This window comes from Echinops telfairi, unplaced genomic scaffold (assembly GCF_000313985.2).
Source record: "Echinops telfairi isolate 266 unplaced genomic scaffold, ASM31398v2 ScPeMD7_60;HRSCAF=208, whole genome shotgun sequence".
Taxonomy (NCBI): Eukaryota; Metazoa; Chordata; class Mammalia; order Afrosoricida; family Tenrecidae; genus Echinops; species Echinops telfairi.
Window position 1 is genome coordinate 15106545 of NW_022103958.1, and position 27628 is coordinate 15134172.

At 49.2% G+C, this 27628-nt stretch overlaps 1 protein-coding gene across 1 annotated transcript; it reads left to right on the forward strand.

Annotated features, from left to right (window-relative positions):
- Positions 1-4487: 4487 nt before the first annotated feature.
- TRAF6 (TNF receptor associated factor 6) lies at positions 4488-27628 on the forward strand. The gene is made up of 7 exons (XM_004708302.2): positions 4488-4598; positions 11240-11557; positions 17027-17177; positions 18454-18612; positions 20861-20932; positions 23222-23299; positions 25084-27628. Exons 2-7 carry the CDS (start codon positions 11262-11264, stop codon positions 25951-25953), a joined length of 1626 nt encoding a protein of 541 aa, XP_004708359.1. The 5' UTR covers positions 4488-4598; positions 11240-11261; the 3' UTR covers positions 25954-27628.

A 27628-nucleotide genomic window follows, 5' to 3' on the forward strand; every position in this document is an offset into this window, starting at 1 on the left:
GGAGTTGTGGTTTCTACTCCTGAGAAGAGTCAGGGTCTTGGAAACTAACAGGGGTAGGTCTAGCCTGTCTTTTAGGGTCGCCATGAGTCAGAACTAACTCGATGGCAGTGAGTTTGGGTTTTGTACCTAATTTTCTGTGCCGACCCACCAAAAGTGCAAGAAAATATATATTTTTTAAATCATTTTATTGGGGGCTCGTACAACTCTTATCACAATCCATACATTCATCCATTGTGTCGAGCACTTTTGTACATTCGTTGCCATCATCATTCTCAAAACATTTGCTTTCTACTTAAGCCCTTGGTATCAGCTCATTTTCCCCTCCCTCCCTGCTCCCCTCCTCCCCCATGAATCCCTGATAATTTATAAATTATTATTATTTTGTCATATCTTACAAGGTCCTATGTCTCCCTTCACCCACTTCTCCGCTGTCCATCCCCTAGGGAGGAGGTTATATGTAGATCCTTGTAATCTGTTGCCCCTTTCTCCATCACCTTCTCTCCACCCTCCCGAAGAAAATATAATTTTAACGGAGCAGAATAGGCACAGAGACACCCGGGGAAGAGCGACAGTGTGAGAAGAGCCAGGGCACTGCGGGCTGCCGGCAGGCACCAGAACCAGTCTCACTGCCACAGACGAACTAGGAAAACAGCCTGCAGAAGGAATTGACACCAGGAGACCCTGATTTGAACTTCTGGCCTCCAGCACTATGGGAAAACACCTTTGTTCATCAAAACTTTTGTTAAGGCCACCCTCGGTAAGCTAAGAACCACCCACTGTTCGCGCTTTCAGTTTCAAATCTCACCTTCTGGGAGAGAGGGTTCTAACCACTCCAGCTCTGGTACTTTCTCTGATACTCTCTGATGCCCTGACAGTTCCATGGGGGTCCCTTCTATACGAAACCATCCAACCTGTGGAGTGCGGAACTATTTTTGGCCTGTCCTTATTCTCCCACTGAAGCGTGCATCCCCAGAAGAACGAACCTGGTTTAGTTTGTTCATCATTCTACCTATTGGGTCCAGCACAGTGCCTCACTCATCCTATGACGCAGGGACTGCCATGAAACAAATGGCTCAGCATTTTAAAGGCTGGCTTGCTGTAGGTGGGGACTCTGAAGCAGTCTTGCTGGAGGGCTGCTACTCAGGGTGGCGCATGCGGTTGCCACCAGCTGGGGCTACAGACAGCCAAAGGCTTGACTCAGCCTGGAAGGTCCACTTCCACGGTAGCTTGCTCACAGGGTTTTGGGAGGAGGCCTTGGTTCCTCCCTGGCTGTGGTAGCACAGCCCAGTTCCGCCCCACACAGGGCTTTCCATTGTCCTGCCTGGGTGTACGCATGGTGAGGAAATGGGCTTCCCTCACAGCAAGTAAGCCCACGCTTACATCTTGTCATTTCCTCAATAGTCCATCGGTTACACAAGCCCGCACGATGCTTTTGAAAGGGGGTTGGTGACAAAAGGGCACCTTTTTAGGGGTTGACTACACACGCCATCTCAGAGGCTGTCCACCACACACTCACACGCTGGTGGTTCAACCAAAGCATTGGCGACAGATACATTCGGGGTTATTTTTGTAGTTTAGTTCTTACAGAGTCATCTTTTTCTTACATGTTTGAACAAAAATCAAACAAAACTGTTAGAACAAACCCCCACCCCTACCTCCATGACTGCCCCCAAAGCCTATTTCATTTCATTTTCTTGAAAAACAAGGATGTCATGATCATATTTTTGCAGACATTTTGTCTGCGTCTTAGGACCAACTGGATAAAATCTTTTCAATTGGGATCATATCAGAAAATGTGTGCATGATGGCTGCTCTATGTACAACTATGAATTGGAATATTCTATTCCTTCCATCTCTGTACAACCTCCTCATTTCCAAAGCATCCATCTAACAAATCATCTCTTTTTAACTCTGAGAGGAAGGCAGGTTATGTTTTATTCCAGTTTTATGGAAGAAGACACCTACTGCATCCCAATTTTAGGAAGAAGCATAGCAAGGCTGGAATTTAGATCTTGATTCCTAATCCAATAGGAGTGCAGGCCACCAAGGAAGATTGCAAGGAGCAACTGTGCCTCAGACAAGCTGGGTTATGTTCCAGGAAAAGCAACCCCAGCACCTCAGTACTTGCAACGTGAGCAGGGCTCGCTTCTTGTTCATATAAAGGCCCATGCAGGTGGGTTGAACTTCCAAGGCAATTCCTCTCCAGATAGCAACTTCCCGATCCACCTCTGCCCTCCGACAATTGTCCGATGGCCTCCTGGGTCGCCACACAAGGAAGAAAATCTTGGGATGAGAATGAAATGCTTTGTCCTAGAAGTACAGGTATGCTGTCCCTGACAGTCCATGGGCCAGAACTAGTCACGTGGCTCACCTGACTGCAAGGAGACCCAACTAGCAGCTTCCTGTGGTCCCAGGACATGGACAAGCACTACAATTCCCCACCAGGAGCCAGGCAATGCCGAATAGATGGGATTTGCAGAGGCTGGCAGAGGCCCTCTAGAATGCTGATGAGAACGGTGGAAGGAAAAGAGCATGTCGACACACAGTGAATGCCTGAGGGCATCTCAGGGCTGGGTTCTTGACAATCTTGATCTTGACAATCACCCAATGAGATAGATATCAACCCTTCTCTTTTTTTCTCTCAAACGGTGTAGTAAACTGAAGCTCACAGAGGTTGTATACTGTACCCCAGTTCTCATACTGGTAAACAGAAGGAAGTCGATTCCCTTTAAAGGCATCACTTTTACATCCTCGCGGCACTATAGGACGGAGTACAAGTGCCCACGGGGTTTCCAAGGCTGCAGTCTTTCTAGAAGCAGACTGCCACATCTTTCGCCCTCAGAGTGCTACTGGATTTGAACCCCCAGCCCCAGGGGCTTTAAAGACTATCCCACCAAGGTCTCTCTGACTTCCTTAGGCTCCTTTCCTCTTTCTTTCAGTTTTACATAGTGATCCCTTTTCCATTCTGTACTTCCAAACCCCAAATTCATTGTCATCAACTTGTTTATAACTCACAGCGACTATACCTCTAGGACACAGTGCAATTGGCCACAGGGTTCCCATGCTGTTGGTCCTTACAGAAGCGACCACCACATCTTTCTCCATCATTCTCACTGATGCGTCCCCACAGCTGTCCTCGTGGTCAGCTGCACTTAGCCACTGCATCACCAGGGCTCCTTTTCCAAGCCCTAACAGATGATTTTGATATGGGAGGCTATCAGGGAGGTATGCATAGTGAGCTCACAGATGTCCATTGTATAATTCTTTATACTTTTTCTGTCTTAGATATTTCAAGGCACTGTTTTTGAAGAGTAGCATATATTGTCGGAGAATTAGTGATCTCTTCATGATTGCTTCTTTCCTTAAGGGGGTAGGAACTGCTTTCTATGAATGTTGGCTGCCAGCAAGCAGAAAGACGGTGCTATTGACTCCCCTGCCACGCCGGAAACCGTTTATCTGCATTTTATTGTCTATGCAAAGGCACCCCACTGTCTAAATCATGGCTAGGTAGGGATCACGTTGTGAAGAATGGCAATTCCAGAGTGTCGGCATTTAAGTCACACACTATGTCCCAGATTATTTTAAATAATTTGTTTACATGTAAATTATCTCACCAATCCAACAACCCAATGAGGAAGATACTATTATTACTGATGAGTAAATTAAAACAATTAGAAAGTAGGTCATTTACCTAAAGTCACTCCGCTGGCTAAGGGAAAGAAACTGGATTTGAACGCACCACTCCGGTCTAGGACATGCACACGTAGCCACTGCTCTGCAATGCCTCCCAGAAGAGGTGGCCACCAGGCTGACCTGCAGAGGTAGGTGAGCGAAAATCTTTTGCAAGTCTCCTACACAATGCCTGTTACATTCCCTAGAAATTTACTTCCAGTTCCACAGGGAGTTCAAAATAACTTTCCCATGACCACTCAAGTAGGCGATTCCAAAGAATGTTTAGTGCGTGGGCGGACTAGCCAGGACTGGATGAAGAGGAAGGACCAGATGATAATCAACAGTCGTATCTCCCAAGGAAATTTCCGTGGCAAAGGAGGCTGGGGCTGGGGAGGGATTTAAGAGTCCGGAAGGTCAAGCGGTTCAGTTCAGTTATCGTTTTCTCCAGGTGGGACGGGAAGCTATAAAAATACAGTTTGGGGTTACTGCAGTCGTTGCTGCGGATCACAAACCACACACTTCAGTTTTGGATTGCAGGGTAAGGAATTCCCACGTGGGAAGCCTAGCCACGGAGCGCGGGACCAGCGCTGCGCCTGCGCCGTAGCGTCGCTTCCTGGAGGACCACCGCCTGGGGGCGCGCGCGCCCCGCTCGGCCTCTCTGTCTCCCCGTCCGTCGCTCCCCACTGCTCGTCGGGCCCAGCCTGCGGAGAAGGCGGAAGCTGGGCGTTCCGTGGCTCGGGCTCGGGCTCGGGCTCCCGGCTGCGCGGGACGCCAAGCAGGTGACTTTGGAGCCGCGAGATTGGCGTCCGGGCCGCCCCGGCGGCTCCGCCTGCGGTGCCGAACTCTCCGGACGCCTTCGCTGAGCAGAGTCGGGCGGCCCGGGGGAACCCTGCCTTGCTTGTCCGGCGGCCCAGCAGACGCGAGCGGTGAGTGTCCTTCGGACGCCTCCTCCCGGCGGCCGTGGCCTCGCTTCCTCGGGCTGGGGACTCTGCCCCCGTCCCTAGTTTCCCACACACTGGGGGCGCCGACCCTTCTCCCTTTGCTGCGCACAGGTTGCAGGCGCCGCCCCCTTTTCCATCTACTTGCTGCTTGGGGCGCACCCCGACCCCCTTTCCCCTGCTCTGCGGGCCCGCGGGGACCACCGGCTCCCGCGCTGCCCCCACTCCAGGGACAGACCCCGAGCCCCGCTTCCTCGGCCTTGCCTCCCCTCACCCTCCCATTCCTCTTCCCAGAAAAGGAAACTGCCTTCGGGTTTCCCCGTCTTGGAGAACTGCTACGAGCTTTTAAGAAAACCCCTCTCAAATTCCCACCGACTCCTTCTGTCACCATCACGAGTGGCAGCGCTATTTTGGGGTTCCCGCATGATCGCGATTGAAGTCCCCGGCTGAAAGTTTAAAGAAAAAAGAAAAGAAAGGTTTCAAATGACACGAATGCTTCCTCCCCGCCCCTGCACTGGCGCGTTCTAGCGATCGTTCCAGACGTCGTGTTGATAAAGCTGTTCCTAGTATTTGGCTTTAGGGGAACTCCAGCCAAGAGTTCGCGGCCGTCTTGACTGTGAGCAGAAAACACCTAAAGTCTCCGTAGCTTGGATGACTCTCATTTGCATGTTTCTTTTCTGGGAAAAGCAGATAACCAAGTGTTGGACCACGCAGGTTATGGAAACGAGGAAGACTTGGGAGGAAATGCCGATTGAGCCCTTGACAATCTGGCCACTCGCTCCCATGAAACCATCCTGGTGCCGTGACTGGAGAAAAATCCAAACCAAACCAACTGCCAATCGAGTTGATTCCAAGCCATAGGCGGCTCTGTCTCTATAGGGTGCCCAAAACTAGAAAGCCAAGCTCACTGCCATTCATAGGACTCCAACACCTTGCGGTCCTATAGGCTCCTAACTGCCCCTGTGACTTAAAGAGTAATGAGACTAAATCTTTACATGAGCGGACGCCTTCTTCCATGGACCTGGTGGTTAGCCCAGTGCCTTACCCACAGCCTCTCCACGACTCCTTGATTACTAAGAGGTGATGGATTTTCTGATTTGGAGTTGGGGTAAGGGAGTAAGGACCATATGGCCTCTTTTGTGATTCAAGGTGCTTGTTGCTTATGTGACGATAGACACAAGGTTCATATCAGAGCCTCCGTGTATGCAGTGCTTCAAAAAAGTTGGTGGGAAAATTCCATTATCTTGCCATTCCATTTTCCCACCAACTTTTTGAAGCCCCCGGGCAGTGACGCTGATCAGGTTTTTCGTTTTGGATCGCTTTGAAAGAAGTTGAAATCCTTGCCCCTTCTGAAGGGGATCAGATAGTCCTTGGATTCCAAATGAAAGCGCCACAATTAAATATCCTCCTGCAGTTCTTGTCCACCTTTGCAGGTCTTTGCATATTAGGAGTAGGTTTTAAGGAATTAACAGGTAGTCCCTGCTTCGAAAGCAACTCGCAAATTATAGCATTCTATTTCTAGTAGTTTATTTTACATAGTTTTGCTTTATCTGAGTTGCGTGTTACCTGAGTTGTATGTTTAGCCATGGATGGGTTTCAGTTGATGCAAAGTTGACTCTTTCAAGCCCTAACTTGTTGATTTCTTTAGCTTGACACATTAATATCTTTTTGGCTTTGTGGATGGCCTTACTCTTCCTATCCCTGTGGAGTCCCACAGCACACCCTCTGTACCAGCGGTTTTCAGCCTGTGGGTCGCAACCCCTTTCACAGGGGGTGCCCGATTCATAACAGTAGCAAAATGACAGTTATGAAGTAGCAACGGAAATAATTTTATGGTTGGGGGTCACCACCACATGAGGAATTGTATGAAAAGGTCGTGGCATGAGGAAGGTTGAGAACCACTGCTTTAGATGATCAGACTCAGAAACGAATGGGTAAGTTTAATCCACGCTTTATGATGAGGCTGTTGGATTCTCATTCATTTTGTAGTCAGAATACGTTTGTAATGGCTACAGCTCACAATATCATTTAAGGCACTGCTTGCCAGACTAGATTCCCAACTGCAGCAGGGGGATAGCAATCAAGATGCCCTTAGCCTACAAGATAAAGAAGATTTAAAGTTTGTTTTGCCCCTTCTGGGTAGAGAGACACATCAACTGTTGAGTGTTAGCATAGAACGGGACCCTTAAGAAGTCCTCATGTAGCATAGAGACAGGAAAGAATCCTGACCACATTTTCTGTCTGGATGCCAGGTCTTCTCCCTTCGGTGGTTTACTGAAAGCACGTTCTGCTCTTCTCTCAGTGGCACTAACTCTTCCTTGTTCTGACATAGGAGAGCAATCTTGAAATGACTGAATTCCCTATAAGTAAAGTGTGTGTGGTGGGGTGGGGGGATGTGTATTTATTTTAATTTGTCAAAGAGTAAGAGCAAACATAAGAATACTGAACACGACTGAAGCCAACTTTTCTCTGCAGTAGACTAATACAGTCCACTTAGCCAGGTGACTGTCTGGCACAGATAATTTGCAGGGCACACACATAGAATTTCTTCATGGCTTCTTGCAATAGGACAACTGGTATAAAAATCGAAGACATCCTGATTTTGAAGGACACTCATTTTTAAGCCTTCAAACCACATGCCTACAATGGCATTCCATTGAAGGCATGGTGACTGATTGGATACGTTTCCTTGGGAACACATTGGCTAGCAAAGGTCGCTCTGCGCCTGACAGCCCTCAAGGCTGTTCACAGCGACTGGAAGAGGGCAGCTGTGAACATGTCCAGTCAGCTGGATTTGAAAATGGAGAAAAGGCATTCTTAGTTGCAGTAGCTTTTTGCCTTTGTCTGCTGGCTAGCTGTGCAACCAGAAACCTGAAAGATGACTTTCTCAAGGGCAAGTTCACTTTAAAAACAAATAAATAGAATGGTCAAAGATTCAAAAGATAAGCTATGCCTTGTGTTGTCAAGGGTATCTCGAATAGACTGCTAGTGAGAGTGGGCCTGAGAAAGCCTTCGACACCTACTGGACACCAGCATTGCCTTTCAGGAGCCGTAAGAGCTCCATTCCCGCTGACTCACCAGCTACACTTCTAGGACATTTACCTAACAGAATAAATGGACACAAAAATGCACATACAATGAAAAATTACAAAGAATTTGACCCCTGGTGGAATCTCTGTCCTCAGATTGGAAGGGTATATTAGGGACCATACAAGCCATGCTGAGGAACAAGTGTCGTGCGTGACCGGTCTGCTGGGTGTCAGCTCTCTTGCCAGAACCTTCCTTCCTCAACCTGTAATGAGCCATCCCTAGGAGTCTACCTGAACAATCAGACTTGGGGAGCTGTTTTTAACTTTTTAAACTCTTCCCTCAGAACTCTATAAATGAAAGAAAATGTCAGTTTCCTGAGCTGATTTTAGAATTCTCTCTCCCCAGCACACTGACACCAAACATCTCATGTTTGATAGACACTGGTCAGCAACTTCGTGCCGTAAGCTAAAAAGGAAGGGAAGGTGACGTTGCGCGCAGCTTGCTGGACGGCTCCTTCGGAACACAGAGAGGCGTGCGTGGTGGCAGGCTCTGGGTCGGGAGGCGGAGGTCTGCCTGCAGCTCTGACTTCCAGAGGCTCATCCATAGACTCCAGAGTTTCCACTTCTGTAAAAATGGAGACACGGAAACTCTTAAGTGCTCTTAGTAGTAATTCGTTTTCATACCTGGGACTTTTCTGAGTGCTTTGTATGTCATGAAGGAGCCCTGGCGGCCTAGTAGTTACGCATTGGGCTACTCACTGCAAGGTATGCAGTTTGAAACCACCTGCTGCTCCTCAGGAGAAAGATGGTGCTTTCTACTCCCATAAGAGTTAACCAACTCGGAAACCCACAGGGGCAGTTCTACCCAGTCTTGGAGTCGGAATCCACTGGATGGCAGCGAGTTTGGTATTTTGGTTTGGTGGTATGTAGTGAAATGTAATCCTCTCAGTTACTCCTAGGTGGCTTCTGCTGTTCTCCCCACCTGGCAGGTGAGGAAAGTAAAACACAGGAAGGTTATCTCACTTGCCCAGGTAACATAGCACGTGATGGAGAGAGGAGGCATGTTCACACCACCCGGTTCCAGCAAACAGAAGAGGACTGCTATTTTTAACCCCTAACTTGGCCAGCCAGGCCTTTTACATGAAAATGAAACAGGGGTGGGTGGGGGTGGGGGTGGTAGTCACCTCATTGTCTGGGAAGCTCACTATATATTCTGTTTCTGGAACAGTCCCTGGCACACCGTAGGTAATGGTAATTATCTAAAAGAGAGACCTGGTTATATGAGCTTTAAATCTCATTCAGCCATTAACTTCCCATTTGTCAGTGCCATCAATGTTTAGAATTTGAAGACCTCACACACACACACCCCACCCCCAGCCACGAAAGCCATCATTGTCCATAGGCCAATGAAACCTCTCTCATTTTTCCAGTTACCAATAGTGAAACATAGTCACTTGACTGGCCTGAGAGGCAGAAGGGTATAAAAATATCCTTTGTTTAACTCCATTCTTTCCACACAACAAAAATCCCCACACCACAGATTTGGAAGTCTATGCCGAGCGAGATCACTTCTTGAGTCTCTCCCATAATTTCGGATTGTGACCACCTGACTCCCAGCCCACTGCTCCTTCTGCACGGCCCTCCTTGCACCGCGTTCCTCAGCTCAGAATACTGGACATCGGTGACAAAGTTTTCGTTCTTCAGACAGTGCTTAGTGAGCCCCCTTGGATGTGAGCAGTTCCTGTGCTTGTGGCTAACTGAGGGGTTACAGATGTGAGCGCGCCACCCAGAGGTGCCTTGGAAGAAAGGCCTGGCACCTGCTTCCAAAAGCAACCCTTGGAAACCTTACCAGAACCCAGTTCTGCTCTGAGCACCCCGCATCGCCGTGCAGTCACCGGCACCCGGTGGTCTCGTGCACACGGTCTTGTGAGAGAGACTCAGGCTGAACACGCCTTGCTTCAGTCCCAGGAACCTAGCACTTACAGCGCCCCCTTGTGACAGAGATGCGCGTCATGATTAAAGCGCTTCTCTTAACTCTTGTTCTGTCTTTCTACGTGACCATAGCTCCTTAGGGAGCCAGGCTTCTCTGTGTGTTCCAGGAGCTTCGCACAGAGGGTGGTATTTATTACAAATTGTTGACAGTGACTTTGACGACTATGAAGTCAAGCCCAAAACACTGTAAACGTTTTCTGTAAATAATGTTAATACAGTGAATGTTTACAGCGATCAGCTAAAAGGTTGTGTACACAAGCTGTTTTAAGTATAAATTATAGGTATTATGTGAATTGTAGCTCATATGGACATAGCTGTATGGTCTGTCTTTTAGTGACAGGTGGATATGTGTACACACACAGAGACGTGTACGTTAGGAGTCCCTGGGTAGCATCAGTGGTAAAGTGCTTGATTACTAACCATGAGGTTGATTGCACAAATCCACCTAGAGGTGCTCAAAACACAGGTGATTGGCTTCCAAAGGCCAGGCCTTACCAACCCTATGGAGCAGCTAGCTCTGCTCTGCACACACTGGGTTGCCACTTAACAGTAACTGACAGCCCCAGCGTGCGTCTGTTGGTGTATTATTTCTTGTGAACAGGATGAAGGCGTGAAGGCCGTCAGTATTACTGTCCACGTGTTGTGCGCACGTTGTTTCCTGAGAGTCATTGGAATCCCTTCCGCGGGCCTTCGCTTCTCCCACTTGGTCCCTGTGTTTCCCGTTTGTATTCTTCCCTCCTTAACCCTTCCGAACTATGTGTGTTGTTGGGGAAAGGCTGCCCTTTTGATCTCAGGTGGTCGATTCCTCTAAGATGTGCCCACCTCCCACAGGTTACTGTTCTCGTACTTTCCTGCTGAACATAGAGCCGTGGTGGTGAGCTCATTTTTGGACCTAAAGGGTGACAAAGGTCCGTAGTCACAGGGGTTCCCCCAGGCTCTATCCGCCCAGTAAACCTGGTCGTTTTCACGGTTGTGAGTTGTGTTCCTCGTTTCCCTGTCCCACTCCATCTTGAGAGTGGTAGCTGGGCCCCATCGAGTTCTTCCGGGCTCAGGTGCGGAGATGGAGGTCTGTGTGTTCCTCTCTGCTGATGGTTCCCACGTGCCTTCGAGTACCACACTCTTTTTCCCTCCAGAGGGGGATTGGCCAAGAGCTGCACCTTAGATGGCCACATTTCATAACCTTTGAACACCCCGGTCATTGCTCACCAAAGTAGGATGTGCAGGATTTTATCTTTGTGGACCGTCTTATGCCAGTTGACCTTGATGTCTCCCAAGACTGGTCTTGAACTCCTAGGCCCAGAGACTCGTTCCCTCAGGGTGTTTGGTTATGTCTAAGAAGTTTGCATAACTTTGCCCCCTGTATGCTCCACCACATTCATGGCTATATTTGCAGCAAGGATAAGTACCCTAGTCTCCCCACATATTCCCAGTTAAGCCTCTCTATATTGACAGGTACAGTCAAACTCCCTCTCATACCCATTCAGCCTGTGGGTCTGTCCATGCACCTCCTTGCGGATCATCATTATTAGGATTTTGTATGCGTGTTTATATAATATTTACCTCTGAACAACCTATACGTATGTTAAGGCATTTTTCCTATTTCTTCAGAGCCATTGATACTCGAGTTACTATGAGTCTGCTAAACTGTGAGAACAGCTGTGGATCCAGCCAGCCTGGCAGTGACTGCTGTGCGGCCATGGCCAGCTCGTGCAGCGCTGCAACAAAAGAGGACAGCGTGAGTGGGAGCACCAGCACAGGGCACCTGTCCAGCTCCTTCATGGAGGAGATCCAGGGCTACGATGTGGAGTTCGACCCACCCCTGGAAAGCAAGTACGAGTGCCCCATCTGCTTGATGGCGTTACGGGAAGCAGTGCAAACACCATGTGGCCACAGATTCTGCAAAGCCTGCATCACCAAGTCCATCAGGTACGTGAGCATCAGGAGCCAGTGCAGAGAGCCAGAATCAGGGAATAGATCCCTCTGCGTCAGCAATTCCAGAGCCCACTAGGGAGTGACACATAAAACAGAAACCCCAAACCCAACTCACTGCCATCGGGTCGATTCTGGCGCACAGCACCCCTGTGTGCCTTACCTGATGGCGCTGCTGGAATGTGTCACCTCTCATACAATGAAAGCAAACCCCAAGTGATTGGGTATTCTGGTTTATAACCACATTGGAGTCCCATCTGTCACCATCATCTTACATCTCGGCTTCACTTACTGACATAGGTACGCTTGTTGGAGATCATTATGCGGTGATCATGGACTTTGCCTCATCCGTGTGTGTGTGTGTCTATCATCTTACATCTCAGCTTCACTTACTGACATAGGTATGCTTGTTGGAGATCATTATGCGGTGATCATGAACTTTGCCTCATCCGTGTGTGTGTGTGTGTGTGTGTGTGTGTGTGTGTGTGTGTGTGTGTCTATGAGACAGTCGCTCATTGCTGGTTAGGTACCCTGGCACATTTCTAGCTGTATGGTATCGTTGGCACCCTTCCCTACCACAGAGGTGGTGGTGCTGGTTGACTCTTGCCTACTGCCTGTTTCCACCTATGTGGGGACCCCGCTCCTCCATTACTTGCCATCGACTATTACCTTTCCTGGCTGGGGACTCCACTCATCCTTGTCCTCCACCAGCCCCATGTGACACCCTTCCCTCTCTCTGCTTTCCCCCACCAACCTCCCAGCACCTTCAGGCTCTGCTTGTCTGCTGCCTCACAGTCTTACTGTTAACCCCCCCCCCACACACACACCCTCCCTCATAATTGAAGGGAGATCCTGTGAATGAGCATCCTGCAGCCAGCGCGCCGCTACCCCTTGAACGCCTATCACATAGCATTCTCAGTGGTCCATGGAGGATGCCCTGGGCCTTGCTGTGGCCCCACTTGGGGCCCAGACCATTGGAAATGATGCCAGGAAATTTTTTCAAGCTATCATAATGCAAAATGTCAGCTAATGAAATAATCGATAAGTGAGGAACAGGTATGCTGTGAAATAACAACAAAACACTCTATTTATAAAGAAAGTATTATTTAATGGTGCTACTGTCACAGTATACAAAACCTGATTGCTTCTCACTGGCTCCCCTGTCACCCCGCTCTTCAGAACTGCCATCAGCTCTCACCTGAATCCTAGTACTACCTTCTAAGGGGCCTCCTGCTTCCACCCGTTTTCCTCCACTTTGGTCACAATACTGCATCAGGGCACTCACCTCTTTTGAAAGCATTTCACTGTGTCATCCAGGAGGAAAAGTCAGTCTTTCATGGCCCAGCTCCATCCTTGCCCTCCTGGAGAAATCACTGAAGATGGGGTTGCTATAGCAAAGTGTGGTGAAGCATCAGATGGTGCTGAGCTGTTAGAAAGAATAGTGCCTGGACTCTTAAAGGCTTGTCTCAAAATACGCAGCCATCTAAATGAGGCATCAACTAAGTCCACCTGGAAGAAGCATGCCAGCCTGTGTGACCCAAAGATTCTAAATAATAAAATCCAAATCTGGAGGAGGAGCAGTATTAGAGCTTAAATTCTGAACACCCAGTTTGCAGAGGAATGATGAAGGAAGCCCAGAATCCATCTGCAAAGTCCCACAAGGATTGAGCCTCTGACTATGTCAGAAATGTGATAGCCTTGCTATCAGAGTGCATTGTCAAGTTGATTATGGCAGATGGCGGTAGGCTAAAATGTAAAAGCTTATCATTGAATTTTCTTTTACCCATTTTAAATTTGGTCTAGTTTTTAATGTTTTCCACTTTCCTCTGGATTGAAGTTTTTCCCTGTTTAAGTTTGTTGTTGTTGCTGTTGCTGCTATTCTGTTGTTTCTTGGTTTTTGTCTTGTATGTTTTTCTGTATAAAAAATCCAGGATAGGAAAATCTATGAAATCTATAATTGGATTAATTAGTAATGACCTAGGTACGTGGCAAGGGAGGCTGGGGGGAATGGGCGACTAACTGCAAGAATGAAGAAAATATTTTCAAATTGTGATGCCTGCACAACTCTTTTATTATGATTGAACTATTGAATTGTACAGTATGTGAATTATATGCCAATAAAAAATAAAATAAAAAGCCAAAGTCCTTGCAAAACCCTGCCTGGTTTTGTCCCAATGAACTTTGCTCTTCTCTCTCTTCATTCCTGGGATGCCAAGCATGCTTCTGCTGTGCAACCTTGGCTTTAGCTTTTCCTTCTGCTTGGAATGTTCTTTTTTTTTTTTGCAATGTTCTTGCCAGTGCTCACTGCCTCCACAACTCTCTGCGCTTCATCGCATGTGACCCAGATCTCATTCACCTCCACACTCCTGAGTTCCCTTAGCAAACTCTACTTTTGGTCCTTGAGACTTTTCACTCGCGAATTTGTGTATTTATTGTCTGCTCAGTCCATTATCAGGTAAGATCCTCTAGAACAGGGGTTTGGGTCTGTTTTATTCATTAATACTGTCCAAGAGACAGTAGACAGTACTGACTCATAGCAACCGTACAGGACATGGTCAGACTTCCCCTGTGGAACTCTTCCATGGTTGTAGATAGTCTCGTCTTTCTCCTGAGGAGTGGCTGCTGGTTTTGCACTGCTGACCTTGAGGTTAGCTGCCCAACGTGTAGCCACGGTGCCTCCCAGGCTCCTTGGCACAGAGTAAGGTACTTAATAAATCAGTGGTTATAACTGCCTGGAGGTACATGGGGTTCCACAAATAGAACAGATTCGTCTTTTGAAAAGCGGTACACTGTACTACAATTCAGAGGTAGAAAGGAATGCGTTTCGTGGAGTAAAGAGTTTGGGGTGCCCTGGTGATGCACTAGGTTAATTGTTCGGCTGCTAATGGCCGGGATGGTGGGTCAGACCTCTTACTCCCATAAAGATGTATCGTCTTGGAGACCCTAAGAACCGTTCTGCAGTGTCCTGGAGGGCAGCTGTGAGTCAGAGTCTAATCACCTTGCTGGCCATGGTTTCAGTTTGGGGGTAAGAAGTTGCAGATTTTATCTTCTGTAATAAGCACTTGCATCACATTGGTGAGCTCATTCTTAAGTAGGTTAAGTTCACCTGCTCATCAGTCTTTACTCAGTTTCTAGCTCCAAACTTTGTTCTATATGAACTTGGCTATAAAACTTGGCTTTAAGGTAATTATATCCATGCTTGGGGTATGGCATGATTTCAGTGACACTGTTAACATTGGGGCTGCATAATTTGTTGTGAGAGACTGTCCCCTACACAGTAGGCTGTTTAGCAGGGGCCCTGACCTCTTTCCAACAGCACCATCCCCCTCATCCCGCCCCCACTTCCCCTTACAACAATCAGACATGTCCCCTGGGCACAACTGCCCCTTGGTGGGGGCCACTGTTTAGGGCACACATCAAAGCAGTCATGCAGCTCAGTCTTATATCTGTTTATGATACTTTCAGTTGCTCCTTTTTGTTGGGCACTCTAGCACCCACCACATACGGGAAGAGGTTGGTTTTCTCGCCAGCGACGGACAGCGTTTCACATGCCCAGGAAGATCGTTCATCTTTGTCAGTCATTTGACAACAAAATGTTCATGAGAATAGTAGGAGAGTGGTCAGAAAAGGAAGTAAAACCCACAAAAGGAAGTCTGAGGCTGTTTTTGTTGTGTGTGTGTTTTTTTTCCTGACTCCCTCTGAGCTAGAAGGACCAGACTCCCTCTGAGCCAGAAGGACCACTTGCTTTGGCTTGAATATTCATAGGGTGGTGCTCTGCGACTTCTCTGATCGTGACGAAGGTCACAGTTCACCTCCGCCCAGTTCTGTTTTCCTTGGCTGGCATTACTCAGGCGTGCTGTGGATGAGGGCGCTCCACTGGCCTTGTGCGTCACTTGGGTTCTGAGCCCGGGGATCACGGAACCCGTTTGTATTCATGGCTTTCTGAGCCCTGAGGACTCGCCGGCCTGGAGTCCGGCCTCCCCCCAGCAACCCTGCAGCACGGGGGACTGCCCTCCTGAGTTTCCGAGCCATCCCTCTCGCCAGGAGGAGAAAGCCTCCTCGTTCCCCCGAACAGCTGGTGGTTTTGAGCTGCTGACCTTGTGCTTAGCAGCCCAGCCCATAACTCACGACACCACTAGGCGCAAGGTCATCAGTTTCAAACTACTAGCTGCTCTGGGCAAAAGGCGAGGCTTTCTACTGCCATGGAGTTACAGTTTGAGAAACCCCGTTCCAGGGGCCGGTTCCACCTGGTCTTGTAGGACCTCGATGAGTCAGAAGGCACTGGATGACAATGCATTTGAGTTTTGTGAGTGCTCTCCAGAAAACACTTGACACTGAAAGAATAGCCTGAAGCGGCCCGAGGAGGCCCCAGAGTCACTGGCTCACTCCCATTCTTGGCCATAAACCCTCTGAGGGCAGAGCCCAGTTTACAGCCAGCGCTGTTGGTTCCTGCAGCCCACCTGCCAGTCCACTCTGTCTGTGGGGATGGCACTTCTCCGACATCTAGGCTTCCTGTGGATGGGGCTTCCCATAGAAGATGGAATAAAGCCCTGCAAGGCAGGACACCGGAGCCCTACAACGCCCTTCTGCATAGCACCCCAGACAAGCGAACATAGGGCGCCTCTTGTGGCCCACGCATCAAGAATTGTTGGAGTGAGTCTTTTGAAGTAAACCGTAAAACATAACCTCATGAAGGTGGTTGACAATTGGTTACGCTTTGATTTAGGACTGAGAGGGCAATCCCCTAGACGTGTTAAAAGTATTGTGACCAGCATATGGACTTTGATCTCACGTGCATGTTGTATAGCACTTGACGGAACAGGCTAGCCAGACTGCCAAAACTTCCATCTGTGATTTTCACATAGTGGTGCATTGATAGCTTACAGGTAGCCTTCTCACCACCTGTGCGGGAGACCCACGTTCAATTCCTAGCAGGCGCACCTCAGGCACAGCCACCACCTGTCTCGATGGGAGTTTGAATGTTGCTGAGATGCTGACCAGCTTTCAGAGGAACGTCCAGACAAAGATGAGCCAGGAAGAAAGGCCTGGAGATCATCTTTGAAACCCTGTGGATCACAGCAGCCCCGTTCTAAGCTGCTCACAGGGATGGGCCGGGACAGCAGTGTTTGTTTCTCTTGTGCGTGGCGGTCCCCAGGGGTGAGGGCCAACTGGACAGCAGCTGCCTGTAGCACCCTCTACAGCACCTTCTGCCAGTCACAACCTCACTGCACGCAGTTGCCCTGGTTAAGGCAATTGCCTTAACTTTTGCTAGGTAACCGATAGAGTGTCAGGGCACCCTTTTCTCTTACGAATGTCTTGGTGATCCTGGTCAATGGAACCTGTTGAATTGTCCGCCCACGTTAATAAGGGAAAGCTATGTGGGAAAGTAAGGGTGTTTGGGTTTTCTAGGTCAAATATTTAATTTACTTAAAATGTCTAAATGGGCATGCCTTTTTGTTTCTTCAGGGACGCTGGTCACAAATGTCCAGTCGACAATGAAATCCTCCTAGAAAATCAACTGTTTCCTGACAATTTTGCCAAACGAGAGATTCTTTCTCTGATGGTGAAGTGTCCAAACGCAGGTTGCCTGCACAAGATGGAACTCAGGCACCTAGAGGTACTCGCTGTTTCCTAGGCACCAGCACGTGTGCGTGGCTCGTAGCGGGCAGGGGCCTTGCTCTTTCTGTCTGGGGGCAGTCCCGCCCTGTCCTGCAGGAGTGCCGGAGTCGGAACTGACTCCAGCACAACAGGATGGTTTTCTCCCCGTGTGGTACTGATGGTTAAGCAGCTGACCCAGATGGACCTTGCAAGAAAGGCGTGGTGATCGGTTGCCAGAAGGTCACAGCCGTGGAGGCCCTGTGGAGCGCTTGGCTCGCCACACTGGCGTCGCCATGAGCCGGCACCCACTTGACAGCAGCCAGCAACAGCAGTGCATGTAGAAGGCTTGTTGAGTGAACACCAGCCTTTTGATTGGTGACTGTAAATTCACGTGGAAACCAGCAAGTTCTTCTTTTATCTCCTCTGGCTTTGCCCCTATGTTAGTAAAAACAAAATCTGTATTTCACGGCTATTGGAGGGGCTGAGCATAATTATCTTCAGGAAAATGGAAGTGGGGTTTTAAATCCAGATATGCCACATTTTAATCTTGTCATTTCATCCTGAAATAACAATGCCCATGTTTTAGTTTTTTTCACGGTTTTCTTAGATTTTGTGCTTTATTATTAACTAAGTCGTGCCCTATAGCCCGAGAATACCAGAAGCAACCAGATAATGAAAGTTGTTTGCTTTTTCACTTGATCTTAGCCAAAAGGCCGAGAAGCGATAGGGTGTTTGCTTTGTAAATCAAGTAAATCTTTAATTTGGTGATTGTCCAACAGGAATTAAGTATTGTTAAATATTCAGGACAGATTTGCAACGTGTCCGTTTTCTCTGCTCCCAGTGACTGCCCTGTTGGCACACTGCTGAATGGAAACTCAGGAAATGGACCGTCTTCCATCCTTGGTGTGAACTGAAATCACAATGATTACTTGGAAAAGTACTTAGGGAAGCGTTTATTCTGTGGACTGCTCTGTGCCGCAGTGGGTTGGTTAAGTGTCCGGCTGCTGGCATTTCAGACCTACCATTCATTCTGCTGGAGGCAGCCGAGGCAGCCCATCCCCATACAGATCGCCAACCTTGGGACCCCAGAGCGCAGATTCCCCTCGCTCCTGTAGGGCTGCCTGGAGTTGGTATCCATTTCATGGCCCTGGGCTTGGGGTCTGGCTTGTGTACTCAACAGAGTGAATTCAGTAGCTGATTGTAGCAGAGAGAATGTTATCAGAAGGTAATATATTTAGGAAGCTTCAGTAAGCTTAGCACAAATTAGTAGATTGATTTTCTTTCTTTGTCCCTAGGACCATCAGGCTCATTGTGAGTTCGCTCTTGTGGACTGCCCCCAGTGCCAGCGTCCCTTCCAAAAATGCTGTCTGACCATCCACCTTCTCCAGGAGTGTCCAAGGAGACAGGTGTCTTGTGTGAACTGTGCTATATTAATTCCATTTGAAGAGAAAGAGGCATGTACCAACTCAGATTTGTTCTATCTAATTCTTCTAAATATTTCCTTTAAAAAAAGTATCTGAAGGGGTCAGAGACAGTGAGGCTGTTACTCTTACCTGTGAGATGACTTTGTTGATTTGGAAAAATTGATTTTTTTAAAAAAATAACTTCATTGGGGCTCATACAACTCTTACCACAATCCATACATGCATCAATTGTGTAAAGCACACTTAGACATTTGTTGCCCTCATCATTCTCAAAATTCGCTTTCCGCTTGGGTTCGTGGAATTAGCTCCTCATTTTCCTTTTTCCCCTCCCCCTCCCTCCCCGCTCCCCCCTCCCTCATGAACCCTTAATAATTTATAAATTATTATTTTATCTTATCTTACACTGCCCGGCGTCTCCCTTCACCTACCCTTCTGTTGCCCATCCCCCAGGGGGGAGGTTATATGTAGATCCTTGTGATGGGTTCCCCCTTTCTCCCTCCCCTTCCCTCCTGGTATCGCCACTCTCACCGCTGGTCCTGAGAGGTCATCTGTTCTAGATTCCCTGTGTTTCCAGTTCCCATCTGTACCGCTGTGCATCCTCTGGTCTAACCAGGTCTGCAAGGTAGAATTGGGATCATGATAGTTGCGGGGAGGAAGCGTTTAAGAACTAGAGAAAGGTTGTGAGTTTCATTATTGCGACACTGAATCCTGAGTGACTCATCTCCTCCCCACTACCCCTCTGCAAGGTGTGTCCAGTTGTCTACAGATGAGTATTGGGTCCCCATCACGCGCTACCCTCATTCATAATGATATGATTCCCTCCACTCCCACCCCCCGCCTTTGGTGCTTGAAACCTGGTCCCTTTGGCCCTTCATGATCACACATGTTGGTGTGCTGCTTCCATGTGGGCTTTGTTGCTTCTGGGCTAGATGGCCGCTTGTTTACTTTATAGGTCTTGATAGCCGGACATTATAGGTCTTGATAGCCGGGCACCGGAAAAATTGATTTTTAAGAAAGAAAAAGCCCAATAAAGAAGAAAGCCACTTAGTAAATGAGGTAGGGTTTTGATGTGCTTTGTCTTTCTCAGAAGACTTGGCGGTCCACCCTAATGCTCTCACAGATCTGCAGGTAACACCGGCTACTCAGAAAGGCAAATGCAGGTCCACCTCCCTCCCTATTGTATGCATAATTCTCATGGCCAGTCTTGGATTGAAGACATTTAAGAGTAAGGTCCAGTTAAGAGTGGCACAGAGTTCTTTTGAAAAAGACAGTAGGTAATTGAGCAGCTCTCCGTGCATAGGGTAGACCCTACAGAAGTGTGTACACACTGGGAGAACTGTGGGACTGTACCCGTTGTCCTTCAACGTGCATGCTGTGCTGGAACTCAAAGATGTCTTTTCCACAAAGACACTTCTTGGAGCCCTGGAGAGAGCATTGTGGTAGAACAGCTTTGCCATTCGGACCCTGAGAGAGCAAGTGAGGTCAAGTCCGTTTGTATTAATGTTAGGCTGCATCGGCAGGCACTGAGAGCCTAGCCCGGAAGTCTCCATCATGGGCGCTACATCCTTTTTAATCACTGCTTAGCTATGGTCTTAGACATTTCTACTAGTAATTTCCCTACTTTGCTATGCGACCTAAATGCATGATACTCATTAACTTTATGAGAGGCTGAAGAATAGGAAAAAAGAATCGACCAAGTTGCCCAAGATATAAAGGGAGTCAGAGTTATAATTAGTAAACCCGGCATGCCTGTCCTAAACCTCCTTAAATGAGACGGAGGTGACTTGAAAGGCTAATGATTTCATAGCATATCAACTCACCTGGAGTCATCGTTGTCTAGAAAAAAAAATCTAGGACCTGGGAGAACCTGGGCAACAAAGCCTCGCCCCCCAAAAATGCTTTTGTTCTTCCACCCTCCTGGTAAGCGTTCTAATTAAATGAGGATGCTGCTGAGAGGTTTTAGGACAAGAAGGCCTTTGGAGAATTAAAGCTTTGGCAAACAGTGTCAGAACTAGTCACAGATACTCTGCAGTGGAAGAGTTTGAACAGATTCTCTTCTGCTTACTGTCACATTCTTTTAAAGATCGGGAAGGCTGGATGAATCTTCACCGCACTGGCAAGTGAAACTAGCCTTTATGTAGTATTCTCGTTTGCTTTGTACAGATCAGTGCTCTTCATTTGTTCACTAAAAACCTTTGTGCCTTTTTATAAAAAGTGGCTAGTCGTAATTTTTTCAGATTTTCTCAGATTCTTCTTATGTTTCTCTACTAAAATTTAGATCCATGACCAGAAATGTCCTTTGGCCAATGTCATCTGTGAATACTGCGACACTGTGCTCATCAGAGAACAGGTAGCGTGATTCTTCATACAAGAATAAATACTGTTATGAATACTATAAAGAAGTGAGGTCAGTTTTTTAGTTTGGTTTTTCATGTTTAAAACTGATATTAAAAATAATTAAAAGTAAAAATGATCATATTGTCTCCTGTTCATGAAGAATTGAGGATCTATAGTACCCCCCCCCCATGGGAAAAAGCTCCACTGGGCAGAGCTTTCATAGTATGCAGCCCCCCCAACCCCACCCCAGACAATGATCAAGCAACTCACTCTTGAGTTCTTGCACCCAGTGGCGCCAGCTGGGAAGGTCTTGCTGGTCACGGTGAATTTTTTTGTGAAGGCAGTTTTGCTCAAACCTCGTTTTTTGTGATGGCTGATTTAAGAGAACAGCGTGAGACTGTGAAACTTTGTTTCCTGCTTGGGAAAAATGCTGCAGAAACTGTCGTGATGTTGAACACAGCTTACGAGTACAGCACTATGGAAAAAACTCAAGTGTACGAGTGTTTTTCTTTTTTCTTGATTCCAAAAAGGTAAAATGTTAACTGGTGACAAACCTCGTCCTGGACATATGTCAACTTCTCCAACAGACGAAAATGTTGACAAATTTCAAGGACCGCTGAAGAGGTGGGAAGCTATCTGTCTATCTGGAGCTTGGTTTAGCGAATTTCAATGCTAGATTTGGGAATGGGAAGGGCTGCTGCGAGGTGTGCCTCTGGCTCTGACTGGTCAGGAGAAAGCGTGTCGAGTGCAAACATGCCGTGCTTTGAAAGAGCAGCTTTGAAGCGACCCAGACTTTTTTTTCCAAAGTCATTACTTGGTAACAAGACATGCTGCTATTCTTGTGACCCGAAACCCAACATCAATCAAGCCAGTGGAAGGACAACGATTTGACGATATAGAAGTGAAGAAAAAACCACGGGAGCTGCTGTCAGCCATCCAAACAGATGAGTTTGAAAAACGTTTCCAAGAATGGAACCACAGATTTGTCCAATGTATTAAGCGTAATGGAGAGTACTTTGAAGGTGCTAAGACTTGTTTTGTAAAAGAAAATTTAAATACATGGCTTTGGGGTGGGGAAAATCGTTCTGTTTTTGGTTTTGTTTTTTTTTGAGAGGGGGTACCGCCAAGAATGATCCCCGTAGCCTCGGGAGGGGGCACTGACCTTAAGCAGAGGTTGTGCGGCAGAGTGGCTGTCCCTTCAGGACAGCATGCTCCGTGAAAGAAGCTGGACACCCAGGGTCACACACTGCAGAGTTGCATCTATGTGACCTCTCCAGAACCCAGCCACCAGACAGGTTGGGAGTGTGCAGAGAACGCGCTCATTGAGTGCAGGGTTCTTTGGCGCCATGGAAAGGTGTGGGACCAGATAGAGGGGGGTCGCTGCCCAGCGAGGTAAGTGTACTAAATGGCTGAACTGTTCACTTGAAAATGGTTCCTTTCGCGCTCAGGGATTTCACCCCCTTTTCTCTTCGGACCAGTTAGGGCCACCATGGTCGTGCTGTGCTCTGGTGTCTGCAGCCCAGGGGCAGACTTTCAGGCTTGGACATGGAGTCCCCAAGGCCAAACACATCGGCTCTGGGATCCTGTTCTAGGTGATAGGTTTCCTCTTGTAAAATTGCATGCCATGGTCTTCAAGGTCATTTCTGCTTCAAATGTCTCTGGGGGTGCCGAGCTAATTTCTGAAGGCAACTTGGCAGGACTCAAAGCGCACACTGCCGGGTCTCACCCTAAAGAACGGCTTTTCCATTGCCCCCCCAATCAGAGCTGGAGGCCTAGAGTGTTTATGATGTGCCTGTGTGACCTCCTCCAACCCCTTCCCCTCCCCAGCACCTCCCCAGCGTAGCCCGCTCATGCCTGGGTAGCAGGGGGGAAAAGAGCTCTGAACGGTGGCCATGAGAGGAATTGTGGGTGCAGGCAGAGCCTTGAGAGTAGTTCGAACTAGCTGGTCCCCATGAAATGGTCTCAAACAGCCGAGTCTGCAGCTGTAGCCGGAAGGCACTTTTTCTCCTCGGTGCCACTAGAGGGGGACGGTTCTCAGCGAAAGGAACACATTGGCTGTCTTGAAGTGAGTGGTGATCTGGGCGGGGGGCGGGGGGGAAATGCTGTTGAGAAGCTGACATCTCCTTTCTCTGTGACTGGAGTCTGGTTTCCCTCACAGCCACCCGGCTCTGCGCCTGTGGCTGGCACCGGTGCTTGCCCAGCGGTCTGGGTGAGACGCAGCCCTTTCATGTGTGCGCTCACAAAGCTGGATCATGACGTCCAGGGGAGACGTTTGTTTTCACCCACCCGTTTTGATTTTCAGATACCCAATCACTATGATCTGGACTGCCCTACGGCCCCGATTCCATGCACATTCAGCGCTTTTGGTTGCCCTGTAAAGGTAAGGAGCTTTTGCTTCGCTTTCCTTTTCATTCTCAATGTGGATCCAGGCTAGTAGTCGAATGGAGAGGACCAGCAAGGGTGCGAAGTTTCTATACACAGCCTGACCAGTGACATCATTGAGACTCGTATTGCAGTTCCTGTGACAGCCTGGCAGCGTTGACTAAGCAGGAGAACTGGGCTGAGCCTTGACAGATGAAAGAGGAACGTCCATGAAGACCAAGGAGGGCAGACAGGCACCAGAGAAAACTGTGTGTGTGTGTGTGTATGTGTGTGTTGATAACTGCAGGCCCTTTGTTCCCCTCGCACTCACCCTGGTAGGGTGGAAGCTAAGGGGTAGGGTTGGGGCTGACCAGACCTTAAGTGCCCGTAGGACTGACGGTGATGGCAGTGAAGCTGGGGATCTAGGAGGGTGCGCGCTCAGCAGGGGACCTGGTGACTGAGGAGCTAGGATGGTGAAGAGGAGCGAGGGCCCTGGAGTGATTCTTGGTTTCTGGCAGAGGAGCCGGCTGGAGCTGGAGACGTGCCTGTGGGGTAGTTGGCATGCACTCTACGTGTGTCTGTAAACTCGGACGTGACCTGGGGACTCGGAGTAATGGTTGTGGGAAGCCATTAACTCGTGGGGGTGACTGAAGCTGTGAGTGAGATCGTGGAGGGAAAGCACCCAGGAAAGAGTATGAAGCAGAGCCAAGGGCACCTGAGGGAAGAGAATGGGAAGCATTCAGACCCACAGAGGAGAGTGTCCCCTGCAGGATCCTTCTCGAGCCTCTTTAGTGGCCGCCACTGGTCTCACGTGTCATTTCGTCTAGCGGGGCGTGGCGGCACCGAACCTTTTGCGCTATACTTCCTCCCTCCCCCAACCCCCGGCTGTGCAGTAAACACTTGACAACTTTAAAACGAGGAGCCAAGTGGTGTCAAATGTGGTTATATGTCGTGTTGTGTGTGCATCAAAAAAAGAGCCGAAGGAACCAGACCCAAACCTTGGCGGGAGTTAGGTAAGATAGGGAGTAATGACTTTCTCCTGATGGCTTGCTTTTCTCTGAGATACTTGAGTTGCTTTGATAAGAAACTAGCATGCTAGGGGGTACACTCAGCTAAGCACATTAGTTGTGTTAATAAAAGAGGGTGCTTTTTCTCTAACAATTCAAAGGCTGGTGAGATTCAGGAAAGATTCTCATTCTCGGTGGTTTGTATGAGTCAGGGAGTGGGGCAGCCCAGGTAGAATACACTTGTCCATGCAAGGAAGAGACAAATTGGTGCTAACCTGAGGAGGGTTAGAATCCCCACACACGGGCAACCAGTTCAGTAAAACCCCTGAGGGGTTACAAGCAATTTCGGGCCATTCAGAGCCCAGGTCACATCTGTGTCCTGGACTTGCGGAGAGACCTCCCGAGTCTGAGGGGGAGACGCTGTACCGGAGACGAGGCAGTGCTATCTGAGTGAGTGTCCCTCAGGTGGCTCACTGAATTGAGAACCTAGGGTATAGGAGCTGGCGGGAAGCAGTGACGTTTGAAAACCCTTACTTTGGCCTATCCAGATCCCTTTTCAGGGAGCCCTGGTGGTGTAGTGGATTATGAGTTGGGCTGCTAACCTCAAGGTCTGCCGTTCAAAACCACCAGCCCCTCCTCGGGAGAAAGATGAGGCAGTCAGTCTACCTACCGTTAAACCCACAAGGGTAGTTCTCCTCTGTCCCCTAGGTATGCAATGAGTCAAAACCAACAGAAATCCCTTTGCTAGCCTCTCCGCAAACCCACCTCCAGCCTAAGGCATGTGCTTGGTTTGTAGATGCAGCGGAATCACCTGGCGCGCCATGTGCAGGAGTACACCCAGTCGCACATGAGGATGCTGGCCCAGGCCGTTGAGAACTTAAGCCTTGCTGCCACGCCCAGGCCTCCGTGTGATGCGCTTGCATTTGACTCTGCCTCTCTGCCCCGAATGTCCTCTGGATGTCACCCTGAGGTCCAGAATTTCCAAGAAACCATTCAACAGTTGGAGGGGCGCCTCGTCAGGCAGGACCATCAGATCCGGGAGCTGACGGCGAAAATGGAGACGCAGAGCCTGTATGTGGGTGAGCTCAAACGGACGATCCGCACCTTGGAGGACAAGGTTGCTGAGGTGGAAGCCAAGCAGTGCAGCGGGATTTACCTGTGGAAGATCAGCAACTTCGGGATGCACCTGAAATCCCAGGAGGAGGAGAGGCCCGTGGTCATCCACAGCCCCGGCTTCTACACTGGCAAGCCCGGCTACAAACTGTGCATGCGCCTGCACCTGCAGCTCGCCAGCGCCCAGCGCTGTGCAAACTACATCTCCCTCTTTGTGCACACAATGCAGGGAGACTACGACAGCCACCTGCCCTGGCCCTTCCAGGGCACCATCCGCCTGGCCATCCTGGACCAGTCTGAAACCCCCCTGAGGCAAAACCACGAAGAAATCATGGATGCCAAGCCAGAGCTGCTGGCCTTCCAGAGACCCACCATCCCTCGGAACCCTAAGGGCTTTGGCTATGTGACTTTCATGCCCCTGGAAGCCCTGAGACAGAGAACTTTCATAAAGGATGACACCTTGCTGGTGCGCTGTGAGGTCTCCACCCGATTCGACATGGGGAGCCTCCGGAGGGAGGGCTTTCAGCCCCGTAGTACGGATGCAGGGGTATAGCACCCCCTCTTTGGACTGTCTGCAGGATGCAGTGCCTTTGCTTGCCCTCTTCCCAGGGACAACGCACAAAGATGAGGGGAGCATCTGGGAGCGGGCATGCGCGTGTCCGGCGGTTTTCAGTAACGTTACCAGACGTGCCTGTGGCACAATGCAGCTATTTTGTGACTTCGTATACCTCTCTGTTGTACGTCCTTGGGCTTTGGGTCCCCACTGCATTTTGTCAGCAAAAAGCCCAGCGCCCGAGGACTAAACCTTAAGCCATCCTCCTCCTAACAGAATGAGGACAAGGATCTCCCTTCCAACGTCCGCCTTATTTTTATAGTATTATATGTAATATATTAAACTCGAGAATCACTACCACCTTCACGCTGGTGCCAGAGAGAAGAAGAGTGGTTACGGCCGAGTTCTCCTTTGAGGGGAGAGATCTGTCGGTAGATCTCAAAGGAGGTGAGCCATCCTCCTTGGGACGCTTAAGTTCTCATCCTGGTTTCTCCCAGGCTGCTCTTCAGGATGTTCAGGGACAAGCTTAACCCTCAGTAGGACCTGGGGTAGGAGTGTGAACATGTTGTCTGGTGAATTGTTCTTCCCCGAGACCGAGGAGTCGCTAGCATCTTCTCAGGGCCGTGGTGGGCACCTGCTCGTGGAGCACCTGCTCATTCTTATCGTGAGGGAGCCCTTTTGGGCTACTCAGAGCCAGGCAACTTCAGTCCGCCTACCGACCTCTCCTGCGCTACTACACTGATCAGACAAGGCGAGGCGCACACACAGTCACCAACCTACAAGGTCTGTGTGGCATCTCACTGGCGGCGAGAGAAGCTAAGAGGCACACTGATTCAGCCCTTTCCACTCCATCCGTGTCCTACAAACAGACTGTCCTCATACTGGGGAGTTCAGTAGTGGTCTTTGGTCTGATGGGAGCCGCTGTGGCCCCGCCAGCACTGACGTGGGGAGGCCGTTGCTTCAGTGCAGCAGTGCACACGGCAGGCTCGGAGGGTGGGCGGGAGCCTGCTGAAGGGGCTTTCGGGAAGAGACGACTTTGGTGTCACTGTGTATCTGTTAAAGACAGATGGGGGTTCAAACTGTGGGTGCCACCTGGTCCTCAGGGAGCCCCACAACTGGTATAGGCCCCAGCAAAGCCGCTAAGCAGGCCCACCCACTGCATTTCAGAGTGAGGGGTTAGCGGACTCTGGGTGTGGGGGTCAGACCGCACCTTATCTCCAGAGGGGCCACAGCAGAGCTTCCATTTCAAAAGGAAGCTATGGCTCTGGAGAGGAGTCTGCTGCTAGACCTAGGCAGATGTAGCAAACGTTGCCTTGACCTTCCCCTTAACTCCCTCCCCCACCCCTCACTAGCTTCTGCTCAGCTGGGTGTGAGTTAGAGAGCAAAAGTAAAGAAGCAAAGGTTTGTACCGCCTTCCAGAAGGCCCACAGGTGCATCCCAAGTCCCCCCGTTTGGGTCCCTTGTGCCACTTAACTGCCAGACTGCCACCCAAGTCCCAAGAACCGTGGCACCACCACCTGTACTGCTGCTCCCCCTGTGGTGGTGTTTGGATGAATAAATGGTTGTCCGGAGTCATTGAAAAGGTTCTTTTGTGTGTGCACTCACAAACCTTCGAAGGCGAGATACTGAACTTTTGGTTATGGTTACCTTGGGCTATAAAAGTTTTGATGACTGA